Source organism: Dermacentor variabilis, chromosome 11, assembly GCF_050947875.1.
Source record: "Dermacentor variabilis isolate Ectoservices chromosome 11, ASM5094787v1, whole genome shotgun sequence".
NCBI lineage: Eukaryota > Metazoa > Arthropoda > Arachnida > Ixodida > Ixodidae > Dermacentor > Dermacentor variabilis.
The window spans coordinates 118881440-118906009 of NC_134578.1; the positions used below are offsets into that span (position 1 = coordinate 118881440).

Consider the following 24570-nt stretch of genomic DNA (forward strand, 5'->3'; position numbering starts at 1 on the left):
CGGTAAACTTTTCCCGCGTTTAAACCGTCTGTGTAGATTCCCGACAGCTTTGAGGCAGCGCACAAATGCTGAAGATCGCATCACCGCTTACGTTCTACGAGGAGGCATGCAGGAACATAACACTACAGCTGTTTGCCCGGAAACGTACTCACTGGAACGCTGAATGCAGCTTAGCAAAAAACATATTCGCCAAAGAACATTTCCAACACAAGGAGATGCTAACACTTCGCCTTCGTTTGCGTGGAAAGCAGTGCTTGCACCAGCATTTTTTACTTCTTGGAGAGGCCGGCTCTTCGCAATTGGCTCGTACATGTAGTATGTACAAGTATGTACGTACGTGTAGTATGTACAAGTATAAACCCCCTACAAGTGATCTTGCACGCGATAGCGACAGCGCTGCAGTCGAGGCGATGGCTGTCGCGTTCACTCGTCATCTGCAAGCCGAACTCCACGCGAGCGACGGCTTTGAGCGACGAGTTCCCGGTATGAGGGGAGCAATATACGCGCCGAAACTAGCGTGACCCATGCTTTATCAATTTAAGTTGATGTATTTTACTGAAGGAGCATAAAATATTTCTGAAGGTCTTGCACTAGGTTGTTATTTTTGCACGTGTAAAATTCAATAGTTTGCTCGTTCGGTTCGACAAACAGCAGTATTTGAGTTATGTACATCCAGTTTCGCCTTCGCACAATTGGCTAGTCGCTCATAGCATTTCCGGGCGACGAGCGACGAGTTCTAGATTTCTAGAAACGAGCGATCGAGCGACAACACCGAGCGATTTGTTCAAGCGACGGCCCGTTTTGTCGCCCGAAGCCGTCACCCGTCACCCTCGCGCGCAAAATCGCTGTCGTAGAGTTTGGACTTAACGCCGAACTCCTCAGAGAAACGCAAGCTCTCGAAAATTTCCATGACCGTCTCAGCAAAACACCACCAAACTACATTGCACCGTGCTTCGTGTGTGGCGGCAGCAGTCGGTCCGGACGAACACCATTGTTGACGTCACGAGGCGCCCGACCAATCACAGGCGGAAACGAGGCGCGCGAGCTGGGCGTGTCTTCTGCTGCACATTTCGTCGAAATAAAATATGTTTGCGCTCTCTTTCACTCAATTTCGATGCGATATTCGAATTCAGAGGGTTGAGAACCACGGCGTACTGCTCTTCACTCATTTTTTCTGGAAAGCCTTTCAGCTTCCCTTTAAGTGATGCTTCTTCTCTACCGTAGAAAACACAAGGAAAGCTCGTATGTTGTAGCCGCGGACTAGGTCCACTGGAGTTGGTCTTGTCATTTCTTGTAACTTGACAAATTTTAAATTACCCTAAGTTGTATCTCCAGCTTTGCCCATGAGAATATCTCGAAAAGGAGAACCAGCTAACCCTCTTTTATATACGATGGGTGGATTTGTGGTAAATGAAGTAATTTACCATAAATATTTAGGTCATATCAGAAGAAGCCAACAAACACTGACACCGAGGACAACATAACTTACTCGTGCTTAATGAATGAGATAAAGAAAGAATTATTTCCTTTATTAGGCACAAGTACGTTCCCCTAAGTTGTTCTCGGTATCAGTGTTTGTTGGCTTCTTCTGATGTGACTAATAAAAATCGGGCCCTAGGTTAACCCCCCATATTCTCGTTTATTACATAACGAGGGTCTCTAATCTGGCGAAATTGATGCCTTCAGGTAGCATGTGTGGGTTTATTGACCGGATACCTTGACCCCCCCCCCCCCCAAAAAAAGAAAGAAAATATCACGTTCTCGTGATGCCTGTGGCAGAAAGGACGTTCCACGTCCGCCGCCAAAGCCCGTGAGTGGTGGCGCTGGCTAACACTCACAGGGTTCTACAAGGAAACATAAATACCCAAGAAAGTGGATGGGGAAACGGCCCTGCGGTAGCTCAATTGGTAGAGCATCGCACGCGAAATGCGAAGGTTTTGCGATCGTTCACCTCCTGCGGCAAGTTCTTTTTTCATCTAGTTTCATATACATTAATTTATCGTTTCTTTATTTCATTTATTAAGTACAAGTAAGTTCTCCCATTGTGTCCTCGGCGTCAGTGTTTGTTGGCTTTTTCTGATATGACTAATAAAAACCGGGCCCCTCGGTCAACGCCCTTTCTTCTCGTTTATAAGTATGTAAGAAATATGTTTCTTGGTAAACTCGAAAACATTATGCAGTCAATGACGCTAATTGATTGTTGTTTGCTTAAGTCTATTTATATATTGATACTGCAATCCCCACCGGGATTTTAGCAGGGTGGGTTACAATACATGAGAGAAAATACAACATAATGGCAAACGAAATATATGTACATGCCTAGGTCTATTTATTTGGTTGGCTTTTATTTATTTATTTGGTATTTGGCTGGTTTTCGAGAGCACCATAAAGGCTCCAAATAATACTGTGTAAGACACTTGTGCACTCTGAGCTTGAATACATACGCGCAATCATTCTCTTTTTATTATATTTGAATCTGCGAATCATTGTAATGCGTGAAGTATTTTAGGTACTACTTACATCATGAAAGTGCGTCGCTTAAGAAAAGATTATTACACGCTTATACACTTCTGTTGTACAGCAAAATGCCTTGTTTATTGGCACTTTAAAAAAAGATATTTCATAATGCATGACTGAGCAAAGAATTACTTGAATAAACGTTATATGAGTCGTTGCGTACAAGGCACTGAAAGAATTCTCTTGTTCCTTGTTGTAACACTAACCTTTTTTTTACTCTTTCGTACTGACGGCACGACCGGTTGAGAAGCGCCTACTCACCTGCATCGTAAACGTGATTAATATTTCTCTCTTTACAGCACTAATCAATGACTCTTGGGCGCTATAAGCTCATCGTGTAACTACGCACTATTCACCTTTCGTCACCATTCCCTTCTGTAATGGCTTCGGCCATTGAATGTAGTAAAACAAATAAATAAATAACTAAATAAATGAATAGCTATAGTTTTTTGCTGATACTCATTGTATACAAATATAGCTCAGTATCCTGTTGTTGCACCTTTGTGAACACTTTTCTCTAACGTAGAATCGTATTGGTCTACATTCTGCTGTCCACAGGCACCTTATACCATGTCATGCTAATTTCTGTCGCACACCGTTCCGTAGATACAGGGCAAATACATCCGTAACAAGAATTCTCAAAACAACGTTTTAATTTCTTCCTTATGTATTACGTTTATGTAGATATTTCAAGACATTCACTTCCGAAGACGACTCTTCTTGAAAGCCTAAGCGTTTCTAAGTTCGTCGCTCAGAATCTTGGCGCTGGCGCCGTTCACAGCGCGATATATGCATGAGAGAAACGAGAGAGGCGCGAGAAGGCACTTCGGCTCCGTGAGAGAAAGTGCACGCTGGGTTCCCGATCACAACCTGTTGCACGTGGGGCTACTCTCCACGTGCAAGTAAATAGGTTGCTCAAGGGCGCAGCTCTCCGTAGCTCAATAGCTTCACGAAAAGGTCAAGAAATTGCCTGAGGCCGCAAAGCTAAGTAAAAGGCAAATGATGTTTGGGGACAAGTACAAAGCGATTGAAATTATAAAGGACAACCATGAGCCATAAGAGTGACAGGGGGAGAAACAGAGACGGTAAAGTGGATGCCAAAGATGTTAACAAAAAAGGCCATGGAGATATACAACTGCTTCGAAAAATATATCAAGAGTGAAATTTTCTTCAATAAAACAAAGGGCAGTGCCTATCTATCTATCTGAGGGACAAGTTGGCCGCTTGAGGACCAACTCATATCAGCGAAAATATTCGCAACAAGAGGTGGCATGTTTCTGCTGCAGCAAAAGTCCCGAAACCATTCGGCACATTTTAATATAATGTCATGATTCCAGAAAGACCAGTACGAAACGTCTACGTTCAAGATACGCTCAAATTAATAGTCGTTGGAAGCTTTAACTGGCGAGCAGTCTGTTAAGCAGGATGCGCTGAGAGTATCGATAACAAAAAACTCGGGATGTGATTGTAGGGCCGGCGTCGTCACAGGCATAGTTAAAAGTATAATATAGAGATCGAGTTTTTTAGAAAGAAAAAAGCCAGGAGAGATAGACAAAATGCTAAACTGTAATAATAATAACTGTTAATAAATCTGCTTATCTATGGCAGGCTTGGTTACCTTTTGTCCCCATACCGTTTCCAAATAGAAGCCAATAAATATATCAGTACACCACCACCATCATCACGGTTGGCGAAACCCACCCATTTCGCGCGCGGTATTGTGAAAGTTTTGTCACGTAGACGGCACTCCTCGCTTCCCCTTTTTGAGTCAGTGGCGGCGGCGTTTGGTGTCGCGTCGCGTTTGCCAGATTGTACGCAACATCACGGAGCCTGGAGCATCGGAGGCGGTTTCTCACACGGTATGCTGCTCTGCGCCCGTAGAATGCCAGTGACCGCTGGGGCATGAAAGAGAAGCGTAGTAGTTTAAACAGGAATGCAAGAAAACATCATTTCTGCCTAAACGACAAATCAGGAAGGACGCCGCTCAAACTGGAAGGTGATACGAAATGGCGAGCTAAACCGCAACCCCGAACAGCGACTTAGGCGAAACAACACCTACGCTTGCCGGCGCACGAAAGCTCGCACAGGCGCATGAGAGCGCATTATCTCTTTGTCACAGATATCTGATCTCGCGCCGCGCTTTGAGGCGTACCATCTATCCCGCACCATGTGCGCATGCATAGACGCAGCCACAAGCATACCTGTAGTATGGCCTCAGCGGATAGCAATCCTCCTACACATCCGTAACCTACCCAGGCAGTTTTAAAGCGAAGCTTTCTTTGCTTCTAAACAATCCTGTTAAACATTCGTAACCATCCTGGCAGTTTTTAAAGCCAAGCTTTTTTGTCTCTCCTGCTGCTGCTGCTGTCTGGCACACCCCATGGCGGGTTGGTCAGAGCACGTGTACACACGACAGTAGCGCGGCAGAGAGGAAAGGCGACGCGAGAAACTCGCTTGGACCTTTGCTGCGCGTTGAATGAGCAAAGTACCCCCTGCAGCTCAATGGACGTTGTTACATTGGCCTCTTGCAGCTGTAAGCCTCCGTGATTCCCGGCAAGAGCACTGCAGAAATTGCAGCGCTTACGTTTCTACTAACGTGCAAGTCCAAAGGGAAGCTAGGTGGAATGGTAGATAGAGGGGAGAGGAGGCACAGGATGGGTAGAAGCGAGGTAGTCGCGAATAGAGTGAGTAACCGTCTTGCCACTCTTTGTTCGCAGTTCTCGTTCAAATGGGGGCTTGGGGACAGCGAAAAGTTGATGTGAAAATGCGAGGAAACGTTGCCACTGCAGACACGACAGCGGTTCCGAACGAGCGGGATAAACTCGAGTTAAAGGCACGGTACGGTACGTTTCTTTTGTTTCTAAAAAACAAACACCATGCAAATTTGCCAAGGGGACAACTTACGCAGGGTGTGTAGAGGCAGAGCAGCTTTAAAGTGTACCCTAGGTTCTAGGCTACACTACGGACGCGGTCACACGCCGATTCAACGTTTCTGTGCCCGTCACGGTAGCTATGCGGCTATGGCATTGCTTCAAGTCGCGGGTTTGATCCCGACAGCTGCAGCCGCATTTCAGCGGGAGCGAAATAAAAAGCGCAATTGCACTTAGATTTAGCCACACGTTAAAGAGCACCGCGGTGTCAAAATTATTCCTGCGGCCGCCACTACGGCGTGCTTCACAATCCGATTGCGGATTTGGCACGTAAAGACCAATAATTAAGTTAAAGTTTAATACTTCTGCCACGGTGCGATGCGCTATGTGATCCAATGAATATCCTCAGACCTCTCAGAGGTTATGAAGTATAGTATACAACAATGCCTCAAGCAAACACCTCGCCAAGTTAGTTCCGTGTATTTGAAAGACAAACAGCAGTTCTGCACGCAAGGTAACGTTTACCATCAACTCACCACCCTCGTGTTTGACTAAACGTTCAAAAAGTAAACATTCGCCCCCGGCATCAGCATTAATTATCGTCATTCAAAGCAAACAGCACCGAAAGATTCCCTTACAGCGATACCCACAGTGCGCGGGATCCGCATATTTTTTTGTTTGATGAGTCTAAAACGTTTTAGTTCTAAACGCTTGCCCATGTAGTTTATGCATCTCGGTGTGTTAAATTTTTCATAAGACGAGTGTAGGTGACAAATACTTCTTAAAAATAATATAAATTCCCTTCTAAATTTCATTAATTATATTATACGAGTGCATTTATCTACAATGTGGAATAAAATCACATTCGAAGAAAGCTCTCTTTTTCTAACACTTCATCTGCCTTTGCGGTCAGACATATTAAGGATCAAATTTGGAGCTTAGTACGCTATTTTGACATTGAAAGCGAAGACCGTCAACGCAAAGGAACCTCCTTCCCTGTGTGACAGCTCTTTGTGAGAGAAAGGGAGGAGCTAGACCTAGTACCTTTTGCACTCTACAGGAGTGAACCCAGCTGTTCACAGATCCAGTTAGCTTCCAGATTGGTTTTCTATATGGCATTCGCTACTGTAAATTGCGTTTGTCTTTATTTGCCTTAAAGCTCAGCCTACTGAGCGTTCAATTTTAAGATGAATATCTCAGAATACAAAGGCTGTGAAATTGTCACATTTGATAGAGAGGTCTTCCAATGCCGTTTTTCCCCGAATCTACATAAAAATACTCATGTGCCATAAATGTGCCATTTAAAACCCAACTATACATTTTCTTTTCATTCCCATCTGCTGACTCCACTCGTCATATAAAAAACTGTCTACTGAGACATATAAACCGTAAGTGCAAGTGGCATCGGGACCATAACTAATGCAGCACTAATAAACGTACTAATACTTTTGCTTTGAAGGCGTTGTAAAATAATATTGATTGCTGTTTAAACATTAGGTGCTTACGTCCTGGTGCCGGGTATTTCCCGATAATGATGCAGTGATCATTCGAGTGCAAAATATCGTACTGTGGCTCAGCACCGGGAGGTAGGCTTCGAGTACCTGCAAAGATAAGGTTCTTGTTTAAGCATAATGTCTCAGTCAACGCACGACAATAATAAAGCAGTTGCGCAAGACTCCTCTAGCAGAGCTCAATTTTCCCCCTTTCTAATACGCTTGACTCTTCTTATGTATCTTACAAAATATGCAGTGTATGGTATATAGTAACTCTAATTTAAACAGGCTTTAAAGGTGCTTTTGATGTTTGCACGTACTTTCTCAGTGTAATACGGAATTCCAATTTTTACGTTTGCGTTGTGACCCTTATCACTATTGGGCTTGTATTGCGAAACGCTCCTTCCTTAGCAGAAAACATAACCTGCTGCTTGATTACTGGCGTCACTTGGAACTTCCACGTTGTGTTGTACTCCGTTTCATTTGCAGATTTTTAGTACGCAAACATACTAGGGATAATTCGTTTGTAAATTTGTCCCTCCGTCCGTGTGTCTGTACCGCATGACACGATGCGCTCCGCAGGTATATTTGAAGTCTTGTGCGGGCTATATATGCAAACTGGTTGTGGCCTGCGCATGACAACTGATATTTATGATTATTACTGCATATAGACATCAGTGGAGGGACAGCGTGGGGCGCATCCATCAACCACGGGCATCGCCATTATGATGCCTGCTCCGGTGCCAGCACCTGCGGCACGCACCTGGGTCAGCCTTGGGAGGTAGAAAACAGCCGTGGCAGTTGGTGCCAGGTTAGATGGAGTAAAGGTGTAGCTCCATGCTTGTCTCACTGTGTGGCTTTCTAAAAGCCTCAGCTGGCCCCACAGTGGAAGTCAATGTGGACCCAGGGCCGTGGCTGCGGAGGCGCACGGCCAATTCAGGCTGTCATAGACAAATACAGATAGACAAGCATAGAGAACCACGTTTACTTGCCCGTATCCAGGTACGAACTGCCGTGGCTGCTTTCCCGTTCCCTGGGCAAGCGCCGTCGCATGCCACCGGCGCATGCCCCGGAACGGGCATCATGATGGTGATGGTCACTGTTGACGGCAGCGCTCCCCATTACACATACATTGCAAATGTATATATTGAACTGGACAGAATTCTTACGCACAATCTGACACTTTCCAGAAGGATTCTTATTTTATTTACAGTAGAGTGCACAAATTATTCGCTTCGACAATATGATATATGCGAAAGTTACAAAGATGACACATTTGCGTTGCAACAAAGCAAACTTTGCATTAACAATTTTGAATCAAAACACAGCCCAATTAGGATGCTACAGGGCATGCTGCTGAGCACGTCTCTGCGACTGAATATTTTATTATTAAAGAGCAAAAAATTATGGTACTAATGAGTCCAAAAAGTGTACATTTCGTTATCATAGATTGCCGAATCACTTTACCGCCATTGATTGCTATAGGCCACATATTTGTCTTCATAAAAACTCGCAGTTAAGGCCGAAAGGCTAAGCATTGATTCCGAGAGCAAATTATTATACAGCTATAGACTGTAAGATTAGTTGTTTTATTCGGTGTATAAAGTGCTCTAAGCATTCGCTAACTAAACCAGCAAGCGCGGTTTCACGCGTGCACCGGCAAACATCAGCACTTCTCTCTAAACGACCGCGGACACTCGCTTTCAGAACGCTGCCGTGATCAAGAGCGGCCGCTGCAGCGGCGAATGAATTCCTCTTCATGGTACCTCTCGCTTTAAGGCGAACTAGACGCGGGATAACACAGCGCGTGCCGCTTGGGTAGCTTAGCCTTCAATCCCAGCGCAGATTACCTCCAAAAGGCGTGCGGCTGTGCTCAGCCAGTCCATGCGCAGCCGCGGCCGGAGTAGAAGCGGATACTTGCGCTAGCCTGCAGCTCTTCCCTCTCACCTAGTACCACGCGCCCCTTACACCGCTCCTCCCTTGCCTGGTAAGTCGGCGTGCACCCACCCGGCCTTCCTCTCAAGAAACTTGACCGGCAGCTTCTTGGAGCGCAAATTATTTGATCTCCTGAATATGTGAGCAATGCTCGGGCATGATAACAAGATTAGATAGTGAGTGGTCGCGTTACAAAGGTTGCCCATGCCAAAGTAAGCTATTTATTTAGCTTATCATAGCTGGACGTATTTTAAGAAATACAGGAACGATGCCAGATACTTGGCCAGCAGTATCTGGCAGGCACCAACGTCGATGCCTTTCACGGTGTGGTGAACCTTTTCAGCCTCGGACATGGCGGTGTTGGCACTTTTACGAAGGTCGACCACGTCTTCACATAACTTTATTTATTTATTTATTTGCAGGTACTGTTGGCCGATTGGGCCGTTACAGGGGTGGAGTACAAATATGGCACAAAACGCATCAGGGCTTACATAAAGCAGCACTGTATAGCTAATACTTAATCACAGCGTGCCATTATACATAAATATAATACAGAATCTGACTAATATTAACTTGTGAATGTTACCGCGGTGTGCTGTGTACGGGCTCGCAAGCGTTGTTTAGAGCGCAATTTTGTGACAGCTGGTCGACCAAACCATTGTGTGAAGGACGTCTTGAATATCGACCATGTTCTAATGTCACTCTTGGGAATACAATACTAGAGGTTGGCCAGGCCAGTGCGACAGAAAATGACATTGGTCAGCGTGGTAGCCTCATATCTCTTCTTATGAGCGCTCAGCGACTCGTAGGAGGAAAACCAATCTTCGACGTGGGCGTCATGTTTACGGTGAAAACATTTGAATGGAGCTGACGATGATCTTCGAGCACCTCCACCACTTTTGACTAGTTTTATTTGTAGCGTCATTTGTCAACGACACTACAATCTAGAACCATGATGCAGCTTTATGCACAGTCTCAAATGCAGAGCAGCGACCAACAGCGCACGTGAAGCGTTGGCGATGCTGTTAGGAGGATGCTTCTTCGTCCTACTATACATACCGTACGCGCAGGGTGTGTTGGCGCTACGTCGGAAGGCCAGTAGTGATACGTTGAATTAGACAAGCTTGGACTAATATTTAGAGACATACCATACTTAGTACATCGTAAATCGAGCGCAAAAAATAGTGAAGTAGGGCCTACACAGAAATGAACATCAACACCTCACACCAGCAGTAGTGGTGACAGGCAGCTGTCCCGACAGGCTCTACCATAACCTTATATCGGAAATCACCTATGTCAATTCCGTAGCAGCCAGCAAAGTGGTCTCACCGAAATGCTCGTTTTACCGCTCTTCGCCTGCGCTCTTTGTTGAAGGAAAGTGCCGACGAGGGAAATAATTACAGCGTAAGGGCACAATTATTGGGCCCTTGCGACTTCCGCGTGCATCTCTTGCTAAATAGAAGACTACCACAGCCGCTGATTCTCTGTTCAGAAGCAGCGGTGACAGGAACCTCCTCGAGACGTGGTAATCTTTTATTCCGTCAGCCATGCATTGTGTGCACGCTAAAGATCCCCAGGCAGTAAAAATGGACCCTAAATTTCTACTACCGCATGACTGCTAATAAAATTGTGGTGTCGCACGAAAAACCACAGTATGTGCATTAAAATTTTAACTTTGCAGCGTGCGTTCACACTTTCTTTTTTTTTGTTAATGCCTGTACAAATAATGTGAAGCTGTCGCTGCTGCAGCTGTTCTTATTTTATTTGTGTATGCAGATTTCTGTATGGCTAGTTAAGGCTTGGATGGGGCGAGAGGCAGGGAGACTTGTCTCAAATGCGGAAAGCTTACGCAATGTAGTCGCAACCAAAATATTCAAGCTAATTCCAAGTGAGTCCTGAACGAAATGGGAGTGCACTAAGTGGGCGCCTGATTTCATGGAGAGCTTGCAGATAACAGGAAGACTCTCGTTACCTTGCTTGTCTTGATTGTGAAATTTCAAGGTCTCCTTAGTGGCAGTGGCAGTGAAATAAATCAAGAGTTTTTTACAACTGCTTTCCAGTAATTATGACGGGTTGACCAGCAGGCTTGACGCTGAAGCAAATGGAGGTTGAACTGCAAGAGTTACTCCAGAGCGGACGAAGGTTCATTCGTGAAACTTAAGAAGTAGAATCGCATGCTCGGAAAAAGATCTTTCCTGAAAATTCTTGACTTCCAGCTTAAATGTTCATCTATTTTCAGCTTCACTACAGCGTTACTACAGAAAACGCTTACCTAGACGACAGAGACTTGATATTCCCACAAAATAGGAGCCACTCAATGTGTGACGCGTTCCAAAAGTTTGAAGAATTTGGGTTATTTATTTCATTTAGGATAATTACTTAATTCTCGTCTCTTTCCAGTTATCATGCGGGTTAAACTGCAAGTAGATGTTTGCTGTCAGTAACCAGTGTGAGCTGGCCAGGCACGGTGGCTGTAATTAGTTCGAAGCTGGAAGCATATTTTGAGCGGAAGAAAGCTCTTTTCATTTCATAGAATAATTACAGTTTTTGCAAAACATTAAAATTCACGTGTTCTCAAGCATCATAACGCCGTTTACGCAATGTTTCCGAGAGTCGTAAGAAGGTGCACAAGACAATAAGTTTAAAATATTTGACAAAAAAACATGCTGTGTCTAGTGTTTGGTGTTGTGGCTTTAGTAGGAGCGTTGCAAACAAACAATGTACCCAAGTTTATTTCTTTATTTCCAGGTGTCGTGGAGGTTTGTAGTTCGTTTCTCCGGTGCTCGTGTTCGTGTTCGTGCCTACGCCCCTACATCCAGTCACGGTCACCAGGAAGTCGAAAGGTTATATGAAGACTTGGAATCGGCGATGGGTAAAGTCAAAACAAAATACACTATACTGATGGGCGACTTCAATCTCAGGGTAGGCAAGAAGCACGCTGGAGACAACAAGCCAGTGGGGAAATATGGCACAGGTTCTAGGAATACCAAGAGGGAGTTACTAGTAGAGTTTGCAGATTGGAATAATATGCGGATAATGAATACCTTCTTCCGCAAGCGGGATAGCCGAAAGTAGACGTGGAGAAGCCCGAATGGCGAGACTAGAAATGAAATAGACTTTATACTCTGCGCTAACCCTGGCATCATACAAGATGTGGCCGCGCTCGGCAAGGTGCGCTGCAGTGACCATACTGTGATAATATATGGTACGCGCGAGTGGAAAGTATGAATATATGAAGACAGTGCGCCGTGCGGTGGCGAAGATGACAGCGACTCTTTGCAAATATCCGCAAGAGAGCCATCATCATCATCGACACCAATTTGGGAGCGTCGGCAGTGGCGCTTCAAAAAGCGCGGCGCGAGAGAGAGTGGCCCGTGATCCCGTGGCGTGAGCAGTGCGCGAGGTTCGGCGTTCGAAGGAAAACAGTTTCCTCGCTGGGCGTCTGGCCCATAGGAGCTATCGCCGCCCGCGCCAATACGCCACACCCGAGTCAACGCTGTCGCCCGCTGACAGGCTACATCACCCCGCTCTTCCGCTGGGCAACTGGTCCAGGAGGACTGGCGGTCCTGAACCGGGGCGATCGAGCGTTCGAGTGAGCGTCCACAGGGCTACCCCGCCAGCTGTGGACGCGACCCGCTGACTGCGGCCGAGGGCTTCCGTGCGCATACCCCGCCGGAGGGAAACCGGGCATACGGAGGCACCCGTCTATCGACTGCTGAGCAGAGCCACCTGAGCCCCGCGAGGCGGTCCGACGCGGCTGTCCGACTCGGCTGTCCGAGCCGTCCGTCCGACCCGGCCGCCCTACCCGGCCGTCCTACACGGCTGTCCGAACCGGCCGGCCGACACTGCTGTCCGACCCCGCTGGCCGACATCGGTTCCACGAGGTCTCAGACAAGGCGACACACACTTCCGCCGGAACTGTAGGCCAATCATGATCCACCGATCCATAGATATAGTGCATGTCGTCTATGAGGCATATTGGGGTACTGTCACGTGTGTGTGCCGTTATATGTGTTGTGTGCGTCAATACAAGTCTGATATGTGTTGGCGCTCCGCGTGCTGCTTCTCCTTTTTTCTGCAGTGATCCCGCCCCTATAACATCACACATAGGATGGTAAGAACTCGAATTAGCCTAGACTTGAGGAGGGAATGGCAGAAACTGGTACACAAGAAGCCAATCAATGAGTAAGCGGTAAGAGGGAAACTAGAGGAATTCAAGATGAAGCTACAGAACAGGTATTCGGCTTTAACTCAGGGAGAGGACCTTAGTGTTGAAGCAATGAACGACAATCTTATGGGCATCATTAAAGAATGTGCAATAGAAGTCGCTGGTAACTCTGTTAGACAGGATACCAGTAAGCTATCGCAGGAGACGAAAGATGTGATCAAGAAACGCTAATTTATGAAAGCCTCTAACCCTACAGCAAGAACAGCAATGTCAAAACTTTCCAAGTTAATCAAAAAGCGTAAGACAGCTGACATAAGGAAGTATAATATGGGTAGAATTCAGCATACTCTCAGGAACGGAGGAAGCCTAAAAGCAGTAAAGAAGAAACTAAGAATACGCAAGAATCAGATGTATGCTTTAAGAGACAAAACCGGCAATATCATTACTGATATGGATGAGATAGTTCAAGTGGCTGAGGAGTTCTATAGAGATTTATACAGTACCAATGGCACCCACGACGCTAATGGAAGAAAGAAAATTCTAGAGGAACTTAACATCCCACAAGTAACGCCGGAAGGAGTAAGGAAAGTCTTGGGAGCTATGCAAAGGAGGAAGGCAGCTGGGGAGGATCAGGTAACAGCAGATTTCTTGAAGTATTGTGGGTAGATTGTTCTAGAAAAACTGGCTCCCCTGTATGCGCAACGCCTCATGACCTCGAGCGTACCGGAATCTTGGAAGAACGCCAACATAACCCTAATCCATACGAAAGAGACCCCAAGGACTTGAAAAATTATCGACCGATCAGCTTACTGTCAGTTGCCTACGAACTATTTACTAAGGCAATCGCAAATATAATCACGGAAAGCTTAGACTTCTGTCAAGCAAAGGACCAGGCAGGATTCCGTAAAGGTTACTTAACAATAGACCATATTCACACTATCAATCAGGTGATAGAGAATTGTGCCGAATAAACCCAACCCTTATATATAGCTTTCATTGATTACAACACAGCGTTTAATTCGGTCGAAATCTCAGCAGTCACGGAGGCATTACGGAATGAGGGTGTGGACGAGCCGTATGTAAAAATACTGGAAGATATCTATAGCGGCTCCACAGTCACCGTAGTCCTCCATAAAGAAGGAAAGAAAATCACAATAAAGAAAGGCGTCAGGGTGGGAGATACGATCCCTACAATGCTATTCATAGCGTGTTTACAGGAGGTATTCAGAGACCAGGATAGGGAAGAATTGGGGATAAGAGTTAATGGAGAATACCTTAGTAACTTGGGATTCCCTGATGATATTTCCTTGCTTTGTAACTCAGGGGACCAATTGCAATGCACGCTGACTGACCTGCAGAGGGAAATCAGAAGGGTGGGTCTAAAAATTAATCTCCAGAACACTGAAATAATGTTTAACAGTCTCGGAAGAAAACAGGAGCTTACAATAGGCAGCGAGGCACTGGAATTGGTAAGGGAATACATCAACTTAGGGCAGGTAGTGACCGCGGATCCGGATCATGAAACTGAAATAATAAGAATGGGCTGAAGTGCGTTTCGCAGGCATTCTCAGATCATGAACAGCAGGTTGCCATTATGCCCCAAGAGAAAAGTTTGTAAAAGCTGTGTCTTACCAATACTCACCTACGGGGCAGAAACCTGGATACCTACAAAAGGGTTCTACTTAAATTCAAGACGACGCAACGAGCTATGGAAAGAAGAATGATGGGTGTAACCTTAAGGCATAAGAAAAGAGCGCAGTGGGTCAAATCAAGATCAAAATCAAGAAAAAGAAATGGGGGAGAGAAAGAAAGAGAGAAATGGGCAGGACGTGTAATGAGGAGGAAAGAGAACTGATAGTCATTAAGAGTTACGGACTGGATTCCAAGGGAAGGGAAGCGTAGCAGGGGGCGGCAGAAAGTTAGGTGGGCGGATGAGATTAAGAAGTTTGCAGGGACAACATGGCCACAATGATCACATGACCGGTGTAGTTGGAGATGTATGGGAGAGGCCTTTGCCCTGAAGGGTTTGGGTGCGAGCTAGTTGGTATGGAGCGTCCATATTTAAAGGAGTGCCAAAATTGCGGACAACGCAGGACACAGGACGAGCGCTGGCACAGGAGAGCGCTTGTCCTGTGTCCTCCCTTGTCCGTGTTTTTTGACGCTCTTTTATATATGAATGAACCTCTGCCCTACACTAGGCGTAACCAGGCTGCTGCTGATGATGATATGATGATAAGCCGTTGTGAGAATACGTCGCGCCACACTAATGCCTTTTACGCTAACCTAGCCTAACCCAACGTTGACCTAACCTAACGCTATGCCAACGTTACCTTTACCTAACCTACCTTAACGTGGATGAGACGCAAATAGTAATGGCGCAGCCTAACCACTGTGAGAACACGCCGTGCCACGGTAACACCCTTTACGCTAACCTAACGTAACCTAACGTGGATCAGATGCAGAGCCAATAGTCTTCACGGCGTGACATCAGGCAATCGCATTCAACCGTGGTTGCTAAGACACTGTGCATTTATTTCACTCAAAGGGGCCCGCACAGAAAGGCTCTTCAATCGTCACGGACACAAGACACCCTATAACTTAAAACTGTTCACATCCGTTTTTACTGCAATCTCCTGGCGTCAAATTTACGTAACTAGCGCCGCAAGCACCGCGCGGTAACCCGCAGCATTGTATGAAAAGCTCAATCAAACGCGCTCCTCCTTTATATGAGGTCACTTTCTTCGCTTTCAAAGCGAATAGCATTGCCTATATTGAGCAGATTTCCTCATCAAATTGGCTGACAAGAGGCGAGGAGCATGCTCAAGTGGAGAGTGGATGCATGGGGCCAAGTAAGAACAGTGAAAGTGGTTAACCGGCCGAAGAGGGTGGTGCCGTCCTGTGTAATTTATCCGCTTCCACTTATTAGCTAGCGGTGTATTGTTAAAAATCGCGGCCGCGCGCATCGTAACGTTAAAAATGCCTCCAGAACGAATCCTCAGCAAAGAATACTTAGAAAAGTGATATCTCATACTTCCTGAAAGGACTAGACAACGTTACAGTGCCATGGAAAATGTTTATTATACGCCAGAAAAAAAAAGCATGCTCCGTGGCCGCTCCCAGTATCTAGTGCCAGAGCTATCCGTGGGCAGCGATCTTCTGTTCCTTTCGGAACGGGCAGCCTCCGGCTATTCAGAAAAAAAAATCAGAATTGTTTGACATGCTAATGCGTCTTTAGAGCGTACACATCACTATGACGCTACGCGTTTTCGCGGTTTTGTGGCGTCCAGTGACAGACAGGCAAAGATGGCGCAGCCTGAAAACGTTTGATCAATGGCAGAGTATTATAAAAAAGGGCGTCAAATCAGAAATAATTATTTTTCTTTCGTTCAGTCTAAAAATGCATAATGCACACATCATATCAGATGTGGCATCTTTCACGGTTTTCGTGACGTCGCGTGACAATCAGGCGAAGTGGGGGTTGTCCCAAAATTTTTTCACCAATCATGGAAGGCTGATTGCAGAACTGGAATAGAAATGTTTGGAATAGCTTTACGTTATAGCGCCCCAGAAAACGAAAAGCCTGCCATGACTTCTCCGGGAGAGGAAGCCTGACCTATACTACGGCTATTATTGCTCCCCGGGAATACCAATGTTCTTTGTTCTTTTTGGAAGCTAGAGTGCCGTAACGCACGACAAGGTTATAATCCGGCATGACCGGCAAAACGCAGAATTTATCCCGCCACCTTGGATGAAGTGTGAATGTCACTGAGATAATCTTAGTGAAAACGGGTGCGTGTGGTCTGCGTGGGAAATAGGGGGGAGGGGTGGCGGATGGTAGAAGAAATATGAGCAATCTTCTGGCAAATTGACATGCATGTGGTGAAGTATTACTTTTGTAAAGTTTTGTCATTAAGTGCTTGAAAGCGCAAAATACGGCAAAGGTTTCAAATCAACCAGTCATATGAAGGAAAACAATTCAAAGCATTCAATTTATTTACAGGAAACCGAACTTGTTATCGCAACTGCTCCAAAGAAACTCCTTTTTCACTTCATGCACGAGAAACATAAGTGAACAGGGCATGATCCCTCATGCCAATTAGCCTTTTAATGGATTCGTTTTTAATAGATCGATTTATATATCGCGCAGTTTTTTTTTTTGCAGGCTGGAGGATGGATGGATGTTATGAGCGTCCCCTTTGGAACGGGGCGTTGGGTTGCGCCACCAAGCTCTTGCTATTCTACTGCCTATTGTCCTAACTAGGTTAAAGAATAAAAAAGAAAAATAACACTATGAACTACCACACCCAAATTTTCTGATCCCCGATTGCGAACTGTGCTTTTGTACGTCTCCGTTTTCTGTCGTTTCCGTACTTTTCTTCCACCAATATTCTAATCGCCTCTTACTAATGCCTATTGTGAACATGTTTACTTTTACACTGCTCCCACTGAGCCCAAGGGCTTCAAGGAGGCCAGTGGTGCCTAAATCGACTGCTGGGTAAACTTCTTCATATTTTAATATACATGCTCCATACTTTCCCTAGCTTTACCGCAGCAAGCACATGCTTCTTCTACCTTATCATATCTTGCTTTATAGGTGTGATAAGGCATCCCGTTCTCGCTTCCAAAAGTAATGAGCTTTTCTTTGAGCATCTTAAAGGGGCAGCGCAACAAGACGATGACAGAAGGCAGGAACACGCAGGACAGCGCTGTGTTCCTGCCTTCTGTCGCCGTCTTATTGCGCTGCCCCTTCAAGATGTTCAACCAGTACCAACTCGCCCAAATGTCCATCCTTCTACAGTACATTCCCTTTGAGTCATCATAAATTGTTTCTTTCCTGATTTCGTTTTTTCCTTTTGAGTAGTCACTCATGGCAGGTTCGTTTTCCATTGCCGCCACCCATGAAATTATTTCAGCGTCTCTCACTTCCCGCTTGACCATCTTTGTTGCTGTGTTGCCCACCCTACAGGCCGCATACTTGCTGGTAAGCTTCCCAGTTCTTTTCGTCTATTGTGAATCAATGTTTTCCTGTACAGATAGATACCTGAACGCTCTCCCAGTCCATTTACTTTCTTCCATATTCCTCAGACGTTCTTCATACTCAATTTAACTGCAAGCTTGCCTCACTTCAAAACTAGTCCAGCCCATATCACCCTGCACAGCTTCATTTGTAGTCTTCCCGTGAGCGCCCAATGCGAGGCGACCCACTACCTTTGGTTCCCATCGAGTCCTGATTGCACTGCTGATTTAAAGCAAACAACCGCATTTCCAAAAGTAAATCCTGGAACCATTACACTTTTCCACATACCTCGGAGGACCTCGTACCTATTGTATCTCCATAGCCCTCTGTGCTTCCTTAAGGCTGCATTTCTCTTCCCCTTCACTGTTGTTTCTTCCTGTCTTTTCATATATCTATTGCTTTCGTTTATTCATATACCAAGGTATTCATATTCTGTTAGCTAAGGTATTTCCTGGCCCTGTGCCTGCACTGTCTGTTCACTGTTTTCATTGAATACCCAAACACCTGATTTTCTAATACTAAATTGCAAGCCTAAATTGTTACCTTCCTGTCCACAGATATTAGCCAGACGTTGCAAATCACTTTGCTTGTTAGCTAGCAACACAATGTCATCCGCATAAAATAAACCTGGGAGCTGGTGCTCTACTACTGCAGCCGCCAGTTTGTATGAGAGATTAAACCCGATATTACTTCCTTCTAGCTCCGTCCTCACCATGTACATCATAAACAGCAGCAGGGATAAAGGGCCCCCCTGCCTGAGTTCCTTGTTGATATGAGCTTTCTCCTCGTTCCTCATACCTTCCCATTCAACGAGAACAGTATTTTCTAGGTAAATCTCTCTCAAAAGCTGTGGACAGTCGTCACCTAAGCCTTCCCCTTCCAGAATATCCCACAAAATGTTGCGGTCTACGTTGTCATAGGCTCCTGTAATGTGTAAAAAGGCCCTATATAACGGTCTGCTTTTACTTTTGATATGTCAATACACTGAGTAAGAACAAAGTGTACGACAGATTTATATTGTAACATGGACTCAAACATTCAAACTGAGAGCAACTTTGTAGATTTTTCGAAAGCTTTTGACCACGTAGCCCATTGTCGCCTGTTTTTGATGTTGCCATCATTAAAACTTGATTCACTAACTCTATCTTGGCTTCGAAATGTTCTTTCTAACAAGCAGCAATTTATTTTCGATAACAGCTTCTCCCTGCCCCTTTCACATGTTTCATCCAGTGTAGCACAAGAAAGCATTCTTGGTCCCTTACTCTTTCTGATATACACTAATGACATACCCAATAACTTGTCATCATGCATGCGCATTTTCGCTCACAACTGCATTATCTATCGTTCTATTAACAGCTCCGATAACCACCTGATCCTCCAAAATGGTCTCAACCAAATTATTAATTGGTGTGACACCTGGCTAATCACTCTAAATTTATCAAAATAGAAAGTGATGTCCTTCACCCACAAACGCACTAACTTGGACTATTCCTACTGTACCAAAAATGTACCATTATCTCGGACGTCATCATTTAAATATCTAGGCGTAAATCTCTCATCAAAACTCTCCTGGACTTTTCACATTACCACCATCTGTGCCAGTTCTTCGCGCTCACTGGGTTACCTGCGACGTAGCCTACGGAACTCACCTCCACTTATCCGTAAATTGCCATTTCAAACAATTGTTTGTCCTCGACTTGAGTACGCCGCTCCAGTCTGGTTTCCCCAACAAAATTACTTAATTAATATGCTGGAATCAATCCAAAATAGAGCCGCACGTTTTATTTCCCGGAATTATGGCTACCGTTTGAGCGTAACTCTAGTAAAGATTAACCTTTCACTTCAGCTGCTAAGTAATCGTCGCAACATAGCCCTTTTGTCATTATTTCATTAATACACCCAACACACTAACAAACGTCCCCGACACTTAGAAACGTCAATGCACACGTCGTGCAGACTACATAATCATCACAGATTCACGCGCATCTATGGTAAAACAGAAGCATTTAACTGGTCTGCAATTCCACATGCCATTCGGCTCTGGAACAGCCTCCCCGACAACATAGTTGCGGGAACTGACCGTGAAAAATTCAAGCACTCACTCAACTCGGTTAACTCTTGTTAACCATTGATATTACACTCACTGTTCTGTGTTATTTTTTCTACCTTTTTCTTGCACTGTAATACGTTTGTTTCAAATTTATAGAGTTCCTTTTTATTGTACTCATATGCAGTTTAAGTAGCTAATATGTTACGCACATTTAGGCTGTCCACTTGGCGCGTGTATTCTTTAGTTAATTTTTTGTTATTGTTACTGGAATGTATGTACTTGATTCTATACCCCCATTACTCAATCCCCATGTAGGGGCCTTGAAAGGTCTTTTACAAATAAAAATAAGTTGCCATCTAAAGGCCTACGTTTTCTGAAGAAATTCTCAAGTTCTCCCAAAATGCCATGATTCTATGCCCATGCTTGAAGCTTTAATTTGATTGCCTGCATTGCAAGCCTGTATATTACAGATGTAATGGTCAACGGTCTATATGAATGAATTCTATCTTCCTCCCCCTTACCCTTATAAATTATATTCATTATACTTTGTCGCCAACTGTCTGTTATTCGTCTATCTTTTAAAGTTTTTTCCACTGCTTTCACCAGAACTTCCTTACTTTTTGGTCCTAGTTCATTAATCAGCATAACGGGAAGTCGTCTAATCTTGTGGCTGTGCGCTTAGGAATTTTCTCTTCCGCTTTCTTCCAGTTGAAATTTGTCAGCACCAGCTCCTTTTTCACTTGGGTCAATTTCATGCTCTTTATTGGTTCAAATACTACCTAGCCATTGCCTTGGAATGATTCGGCTGTTATTTTTCGGATGTAATTTCTTGCCGCTTCTCCTTCCAGTCTGTTTTCATCTTCGTCTGGGATGTGTTGTTGTATTGTTGACTTCCTACCTAATAATTTTATGTGGTTCCAAAATATTCTAGGTGCGGCCTTCTTTTTCTCACGTATTTCTGATAACCAACGTTCACTTTCACCTTTTCATTCTGCTCGCACCAGTGTTTGAACCATAGACTTTTTCTCCCGGTATATTTCCCATTTACTGGCTACTTCAGCCGGCGGCAACTGCGTCTTCTTTGCCTGCCTGTGCTCTTGGGATGCTTTCTGTCTTTCGGCGATCGCTTCCCGTATCTCCCTGTTCCACAAGTTTTACGGTTTCTTTTTCTTTTTCAAACGAACATATTGTTTCTCTTTCCGTATTTCTGTCGTTATTACAATTAGGAGCTCACTATATTCCCAATCTTTATTTGGCCATTTGCTAAGTTCTACCACGACTGTAGTGACTATATTTCTTATATGGTCAGCGCTCAAACATAGGCCGGCCATCTTGCACTCCCTGCCCTACCTCCCAACTACATATCCCATCTTCAAAATAGTACGTTTATGGTCACTCTCTATGCTGCTATACCATTCCTCATCAATGATCATTTCTCTCAAGTTATCATGAATTTTTCTGTCATCAGACAGTAATCAATGTTTGATTGCCGGTTTCCCACTTCCCACGTGATCTGCTCTTCACACATAGGCCCTGTATTCACGATAACGAGGTTATGTTGCTCAGAAAGGCCTAGCTTTGACTTCGCGTTGTTGTCGGTATAGCCATCTAAATCGTGTATGTGGGCATTCATGTCACCTAATAGGACGATTTCAGCACCATTACCGAAACCCTTAATATCAGCGCTTGTGCATTCCACTAACTCTTTATTCTTCTCTGTGCAATTATTTCCGATCCACAAATACGTAACGCTCAGCCAAGTTTTTTTTTTTTTGCTATTCTTTGTACCAGATAACCAAAGATGCTCTTGACATTTTGAATTTACTCTTTTCCATTTGGCTCCCTGATTGACGAGTATTCCGACTCCCCCTCTCTTTCCGACTCAGTTCCGTTGCACCCTTCCCAAACATAATTCTCAGTAACTGGCGGCTCTTCGGAGTCTCTAAGGTGCGTTTCTATAACCGCATACACCCCTATTTGTTCTTTATTTAACAGCTCCTCAATCTCTGCCAACTTTTCTTCTGCCGCCCTGAATGTTTATGTAGCCTATTGCACGGCGAGCTATCTTTATTGCTTTCCTCCTTTCTCTGTTATCAATGGCGATGCTCTTCTGAGGTTCCTCTAGGGGATCTCCGGCATTACTATCTACTCTGGCCTCCTGAGCGCCCGCGGGCCACCTATAAAAGCAACAGCGCGACTACCAAGTCGCCAGCCCACTTCTCGTTCCAGCCTGTAATTGAAGTGGATCCCGTCTCGTTTGAAACCAACACACCTTCTAACTTCCCTGTTTAATTCGAGAACCTCGAAGTCTTTTTCTCGGCTCATTTTCCATATTGCCTCATTAGCAGCCACTACAGCTCTTTGTGCGTGACTGTCACGTACAGGCACCTCTGGCACCATGCACACCACGATCTGCACCTGAGGGGACAGCTCGCGCAAGTCGTTCAACCCCTTCACCAAGCGCTGGGCTTGTGCTGTCCTTTTTCTGCTTAGGACGTCATTTAGCCAAGCTGATACTATGACGTGGTTGCGCACGTGGGCATTTTCCGCGAGGTTTTCTTTTGCTCGCTCCATGATAGAACCCAGTGTACGCCCTGGAAATGTCCCTAACGCCACTCTTTTATCGCCTTTCACCCTCTCTACAATTGCTTTCGAGCACCTAGGCAGGTTTGAGTCGCCGACGATAATCACCCTCTCACTTTCTCCTACATCTCCCTGCTTCCATTTGTCCTTGTCCGCGTGATTCGGACTCGACAAGGGGCATTCCTTTTTCTGCGTGGCGGCCTCAATGTAAGCGCCGCTCCTTCCAGCTAACCCATCATCATGCTACGCGCAGTCTACGTACTTTGCTGACACTCCCTCTCCTGTCGCGTGAGGGGTCTGCGTTCCATTGTCACGCACATGCTCGTCCACGATGGCAGCCCTGTTCAGTTTTTCCTCGGCTGCTTCAAGTCTCTTTTCAACTACCTCTCGTGCATCACGCTCCCTGTTTACCTCATTTTGAGCCCTTGCACCTGTTTGACAGGCTCTTCCTGGAAAGCCTCCATTTTCTGCAGCTTAGTATCGACATCACATTGCGTGCCGGTTGATTCGATGCCCTCTCCATTCGCAGGCGTCCCAGCTTCACAGATCTACCTAGTGGTTAATCCGTGCATTTCCAGTTCCATTGATGTAAAATGACAGGTTCGAGAGCATGAGCGTTGAATCCGCATGGTTGTGGGGACTCAGACGCTCGTAGTAGTCCAACTAATATTCATCGTCAATGCCATCCGTACCACAGAATGTGTCGGGTCGGGAGGGTGCGAAGGGACAATCTTTCATGTTGCCGTTTATGTCACTCTCGCCGACTCGTCCGGGATCGCGCAAACACTGAAGCCACGACCACCCTATAGCTACGTGCTCGGGTGAGTTGTACAACGCAACCACCACTAAACTTAAACGGGCATTACGTGTGCATAAAACAAAACTAAGTAGTTATGCACTATATACAACAGTATAAAAATTACAGGATCCCTTAAGATCTAGCTTAAGAGGTGAACGACGAACGCCTAGTCTTCCTCCTATTATCATTGACCTCTTTCTCTTTGCATCTTTTTCTCTTCTTTCTCTGGGTCAATAATGCTCACTACTAAGCATATTTAGTCATTTGTAATAAATTGTGGTCATTACAAGGTGTCGTTAGACATATTGGCAATTTCAACGTCATTAATAATCATTACAAGTCATTTCAGTCATTATTAGTCATTACTCCTCACTAGTAAGCATTCTAGTCATTTGTAATCAATTGTGGTCATTACAAGCCGTCGTGAGACATATTGGTCATTTCGTAGTCATTAGTGGTCATTAAAAGTCATTATAAGTCATAAGTAGTGATTTTTATCTGTACTGCTCATTATTAGACATTTCTAGTCATTTCTAATCATTTGTGGTCATCACACGCCGTCGTTAGACATATTTGTCATTTCGGAGTCATTAGTTGTCATTACAAGTCATAGTAGTCATTATAAGTCGTTATTGGTCATTATTAACATCTACCAATGCCAATTTTAACGTTATGATGGACTAATTGTCACTATCAATAATTTTCTATTCTTTAATCTGTCTTCATACGCGTGATCAAGCTTCTGCGGAAGCTCCGGCGGTCAGGTCTGCTGACACAAACTTCACCATGAGCCTAGAAAGTCTTCCGCCATTAAAAGCAAAGCCCATCGCCAGCTGGCACTTCGCCTCTCCACCGCATCATGTTCACCGCACCAAAAGTACCCTTGTCGCACTTACGCGTAATCACAGAGTAACAATACGGACAATGAAAAAGTTAATCACACGAAAAGCCCGCAGAAGTAGTGCTATTAGGTTATACCAATTGGACATTTGGCCGTCTTAGTGCGTTCTGTGAGCACCTGTTTGGAACCTTAATTTTATTGTAAGGAGTTTATGGGCGTTCTATACTACCTTCTATACAATTTAATTAAGCTGCAGTAGCAGCCATAAATAAAAAAGCAGAAGACTCAAAGAAAATA

General features: G+C 44.9%; 1 protein-coding gene across 1 annotated transcript in view; it reads right to left on the reverse strand.

Annotated features, from left to right (window-relative positions):
• LOC142563570 (uncharacterized) overlaps positions 1–24570 on the reverse strand; it is a 344963-nt gene that overhangs the window by 16985 nt on the left and 303408 nt on the right. Inside the window, exon 10 of the mRNA XM_075674155.1 lies at positions 6893–6988. Coding sequence (XP_075530270.1) covers positions 6893–6988 — 96 coding nt within the window. The remainder of the gene's footprint in view (positions 1–6892; positions 6989–24570) is intronic.